A 5,413-nucleotide genomic window follows, 5' to 3' on the forward strand; every position below is an offset into this window, starting at 1 on the left:
TCAATCCATTTTTCTACCGCTTGTTACTGGGTAAACATTTTTTATTTATTTATTTATTATTATTTTTTGTGACGTTAGGTGAATACAACCTATTGTCATTGATGTCACCACATGACCATTGCTGGAGAAATACTATACAGGAACACATTTACGCACTACTGCGCATTGAATCACATCAACAGTGTACAAAACGGGTTATTTCCTGCGATGGGATGCGCCGTGGAGGTGTCGGTTTCTTTGATCTATTGGACAGCCACAGGAAGACCTTGTCATGACCCGAGATCTACAAAGCAGAGAGGGAGCAGACCTGACACCGCCCCAGGCACCTTTTCTTTAAACTGGGGGATTTCATGGAAATGTGGGAATTTCGGGAAAAGCGGGAATTTTGGGGAAAAAGTTAAAAGACTTGAATGTTCTGAATGAGTTGAAATGGTTGGGGAATTTTTCAAATCGGTCGAGAAATGTTGAAGTAGTAACATTTTTAATTGAGAAATGGTATAATGGAATTTCGGGAAAAGCGGGAATTTTTTGGAAAATGTTAAAAGACTTGAATGTTCTGAATGATTTGAAATGGTTGGTGTTGGAATTTTTTAAAATCTAAAGTAATATTTTTAATTGAGAAATTGTATTACGGAATTCCCGAGAAAGGAGTAGTTGACAGAAAAAAGGGTGAAAAAAACGGGAATTCCTTGAACTTTTTTGAACTTGGAAAAATGATAGTTTGAATTTCCAGGATGAGTGGAATGTGTTGAAGGCGGAACGGTTTGAATCGGATGAAAAATGTGGAAATGGTGGAAGTTTAAAAAATGGACAATTAATTTTGAATGGGGAAAATGTCCCTGAAAACTGGTAATTCTCGGAAATCCCGGAATTTTTTTTTAGAATTGTTGAAGTAGAGCACAACATTTTGAGCAGGCTGAATATTTTGGAGTTGGAACGGTTTGAATCGGATGAAAAATGTGGGAATTGTGGAGCTTTGAAAAATGTCCAATTCATTCCAATTGGAATTTCATGGAAATGTGGGAAATTCGGGAAAAGAAAGGATTTGGAAAATGTTAAGACTTGAATGGTCTGAATGAGTTGAAATGGTTGGTGTTGGAATTTTTCAAATCGGTCGAGAAATGTTGAAGTAGTAACATTTTTAATTGAGAAATGGTATAATGGAATTTCGGGAAAAGCGGGAATTTTTTGGAAAATGTTAAAAGACTTGAATGTTCTGAATGATTTGAAATGGTTGGTGTTGGAATTTTTTTAAATCTAAAGTAATAACATTTTTAATTGAGAAATTGAATTACGGAATTCCCGAGAAAGGAGTCGTTGACAGAAAAAAGGGTGAAAAAAGGGTTTCAAAAAACGGGAATTCCTTGAACTTTTTTGAACTTGGAAAAATGATAGTTTGAATTTCCAGGATGAGTGGAATGTGTTGAAGGTGGAATGGTTTGAATCGGATGAAAAATGTGGAAATGGTGGAAGTTTAAAAAATGGACAATTAATTTTGAATGGGGAAAATGTCCCTGAAAACTGGTAATTCTCGGAAATCCGGGAATTTTTTTTTAGAATTGTTGAAGTAGAACACAACATTTTGAACGGGCTGAATATTTTGGAGATGGAACGGTTTGAATCGGATGAAAAATGTGGGAATTGTGGAGCTTTGAAAAATGTCCCATTCATTCCAATGGGAATTTCATGGAAATGTGGGAAATTCGGGGAAAAGAAAGGATTTGGAAAATGTTAAGACTTGAATGGTCTGAATGAGTTGAAATGGTTGGTGTTGGAATTTTTCCAATTGGTCGAGAAATGTTGAAGTAGTAACATTTTTGATTGAGAAATGGTATTACGGAATTCCTGGATTTTCGGGAAAACCAGGAAATTCCTGACCACCTGAGGGCACCACAGACTGTGAATGCTTTTAAAAAAGGCTTCAAACCCTCCTTTTTAAAAAAAAACAAAACTTTTTTTAGGTATATGCGTGCTAGTTCTAGTTTTAATTTTAATTTTATTATTACCACTGGTATCTGGGTAGAAATGACAAAACGTTAGTTTGCTGTGCCTTAGCTCCGTAGTCTCCACTTTGCTGTAGTGCTCCTTTTTTGTTGGTGCCCTCAGTCTCCTCTAGGACAAAAAAAATAATAATCCCACAGGTTGTCGATTACCTTAAGGCAGGGGTCACCAACGCGGTGCCCGCGGGCACCAGGTAGCCCGTAAGGACCAGATGAGTAGCCCGCTGGCCTGTTCTAAAAATAGCTCAAATAGCAGCACTTACCAGTGAGCTGCCTCTATTTTTTTAAATTGTATTTATTTACTAGCAAGCTGGTCTCGCTTTGCCCGACATTTTTAATTCTAAGAGAGACAAAACTCAAATAGAATTTGAAAATCCAAGAAAATATTTTAAAGACTCGGTCTTTACTTGTTTAAATAAATTCATTAATTTTTTTTACTTTGCTTCTTATAACTTTCAGAAAGACAATTTTAGAGAAAAAATACAACCTTAAAAATGATTTTAGGATTTTTAAACACATATACCTTTTTACCTTTTAAATTCCTTCCTCTTCTTTCCTGACAATTTAAGTAAAAAAAAATGTTATTGTAAAGAATAATAAATACATTTTAATTTAATTCTTCATTTTAGCTTCTGTTTTTTCGACTAAGAATATTTGTGAAATATTTCTTCAAACTTATTATGATTAAAATTCCAAAAAATTATTCTGGCAAATCTAGAAAATCTGTAGAATCCAATTTAAATCTTATTTCATTGTCTTTTGAATTTGTTTTAAAATTTTTGTTCTGGAAAATCTAAAAGAAATAATGATTTGTCTTTGTTAGAAATATAGCTTGGTCCAATTTGTTATATATTCTAACAAAGTGTAGATTGGATTTTAACCTATTTAAAACATGTCATCCAAATTCTGAAATTAATTTTAATCAGGAAAAATTACTAATTATTTTTTGAATTTTTTCAAAAAGATTCAAATTAGCTAGTTTTTCTTTTCTTTTTTTCGGTTGAATTTTGAATTTTAAAGAGTCGAAATTGAAGATAAACTATGTTTCAAAATTTAATTGTCATTTTTTTTCGTGTTTTCTCCTCTTTTAAACCGTTCAATTAAGTGTAAATATCATTAATTATTAATAATAACATAGAGTTAAAGGTAAATTGAGCAAATTGGCTATTTCTGGCAATTTATTTAAGTGTGTATCAAACTGGTAGCCCTTCGCATTAATCACTACCCAAGAAGTAGCTCTTGGTTTCAAAAAGGTTGGTGACCCCTGCCTTAAAGGGAAAGTTTTCTCAGAGGGAAGAAGCAGTACAAGGTGATAAATGTCAAAGACGGTTTTATTTGTTTCTCATCACAATTAAAATGGACCATGCTGACTCATCACAAAAAGAAAACAGAAATGCTTTATTTTGTTCCGTTACCGACCTTGCTGTGTTTTGTGAGCACTCTATTATGATGGAATAAAAAATACACCTACGATCCCCCTTACCTCGACTTGTACCCCTTTGGCCCTCCCCCCCAAACGTTGTTAGTCTAAGCCGGGCTCTCAGTCCCCAGAAGTCTTGATAACCTGGAACAGTGTGACGTTGTAGAGCACCTGATGTCCATTGTTCCAGGTGTAGAGGACCCTCTCCCTGGGGTTGTAGTCCATCATGGAGATATGCGAGTACTGGTTGTGGAAGGGTATGTCCGTGTACTCGTAGCTGGACGTGTTGGTGTAGTAGGCAAAGTAGATCTTGGCGCCCGCCAGGTGGGAGTTGGTGACGTAGAGCGTGCTGCAGATCATGAAGGACTCGCCGGCGCTGCGCTTGGGGAAGCCGGTGTCCCACGTCTGCAGAACCTCCAGAGTCTGCGGCTCCAGGCGGCTGATGACGATGTTGCCCGCGTTGGGGATGGTGGTGTAGACCGCCCACATCCCGTTCTCGTCCACCATCAGGTCGATGTCGGAGGAGCCGCCCCAGGAGTAGGGGAAGGTGTTGTTGTAGCCGGCGCCGCTCAGGCTGCGCTGCACCAGCACGCTCCGGGAGCGGAAGTGGTACTTGATGACGATGTTGCTCTGGTACTTGTTGTAGTACAGCGAGCCGTTGTAGACCACGTGGCCCGTGCCCGCCCAGGGGTGCGGGAGGAGGTGCTGGACAAAGTTCTGGCCCTTCATGAAGTCGGTCATGGTGCGGTACTCCAGGACTCGACGGCCCTTGAAGTAACCGTCCATGGACCACACCTGTCGTAGGAAAGAGAGTTCCAGGTTACTGGTGCAGTACTGATCAAGTCCTATTTACACTATATCAGGGGTATCAAACGTCTGGCCCAAGGGCCGGATCAGGCCCGTGAACAGGTTTTATCCGGCCCGCGGGGTGAGTTTGCTAAGTATAAAGATGAACCTGGGATTTTGGAATGAAACTGCTGTTCTATAAGTGTCCACTAGAGCAGTGTTTTTCAACCTTTTTTGAGCCAAGGCACATTTTAGTGATATATCAGATTGTATGTGTGTTTTGTTTTACCCTTCGCGTTCATATTTCGCTGTGTTTGTTGCATTTTGCTTGATTGTAAATAGAGATGTCCGATAATATCGGTCTGCCGATATTATCGGCCGATAAATGCGTTAAAATGTAATATCGGAAATTATCGGTATCGTTTTTTTTATTATCAGTATCGTTTTTTTTGTTTTGTTTTGTTTTGTTTTGTTTTTTTAATTAAATCCACATAAAAAACACAAGATACACTTACAATTAGTGCACCAAGCCAAAAAACCTCCCTCCCCCATTCACACTCATTCACACAAAAGGGTTGTTTCTTTCTGTTATCAATATTCTGCTTCCTACATTATATATCAATATATATCAATACAGTCTGCAAGGGATACAGTCCATAAGCACACATGATTGTGCGTGCTGCTGGTCCACTAATAATACTAACCTTTAACAGTTAATTTGACAAATTTTCATTAATTACTAGTTTCTATGCAACTGTTTTTATATTGTTTTACTTTCTTTTTTATTCAAGAAAATGTTTTTAATTTATTTATCTTATTTTATTTGATTCATTTTTTTTAAAAAGTACCTTATCTTCACCATACCTGGTTGTCCAAATTAGGCATAATAATGTGTTAATTCCACGACTGTATATATCGGTTGATATCGGTATCGGTTGATATCGGTATCGGTAATTAAATAGTTGGACAATATCGGCAAAAAGCCATTATCGGACATCCCTAATTGTAAAATATGGGGAATGGAGAGGGGGTGTGATGTTCATATGTTGTCAATATTCGGTGTTTTAGCCTTCATAGGTAATATTGTAAATCCCACATTCTTTATTTTCATGTACATTCTGGGTGTCTCATTCAGTAAAAATTTTTTTAATTCCATTCCGTTTTTTAAGGCGGTCTTTAGCATTCAGACATTATTGTGAGGTTTTGT

The 5,413-nt window shown here is 37.3% G+C and overlaps 1 protein-coding gene across 1 annotated transcript in view; it reads right to left on the reverse strand.

Moving 5' to 3' along the window:
• Positions 1–3,485: 3,485 nt before the first annotated feature.
• The window catches only part of LOC133634990 (noelin-2-like), a 268,993-nt gene continuing 267,065 nt past the window's right edge, over positions 3,486–5,413 (reverse strand). Inside the window, exon 6 of the mRNA XM_062027651.1 lies at positions 3,486–4,215. Within this exon, the coding sequence (XP_061883635.1) occupies positions 3,541–4,215 (675 nt within the window). The 3' untranslated portion in view covers positions 3,486–3,540. The remainder of the gene's footprint in view (positions 4,216–5,413) is intronic.

The sequence above is a fragment of the Entelurus aequoreus genome, linkage group LG19 (genome assembly GCF_033978785.1).
Source record: "Entelurus aequoreus isolate RoL-2023_Sb linkage group LG19, RoL_Eaeq_v1.1, whole genome shotgun sequence".
NCBI classification, from domain to species: Eukaryota; Metazoa; Chordata; class Actinopteri; order Syngnathiformes; family Syngnathidae; genus Entelurus; species Entelurus aequoreus.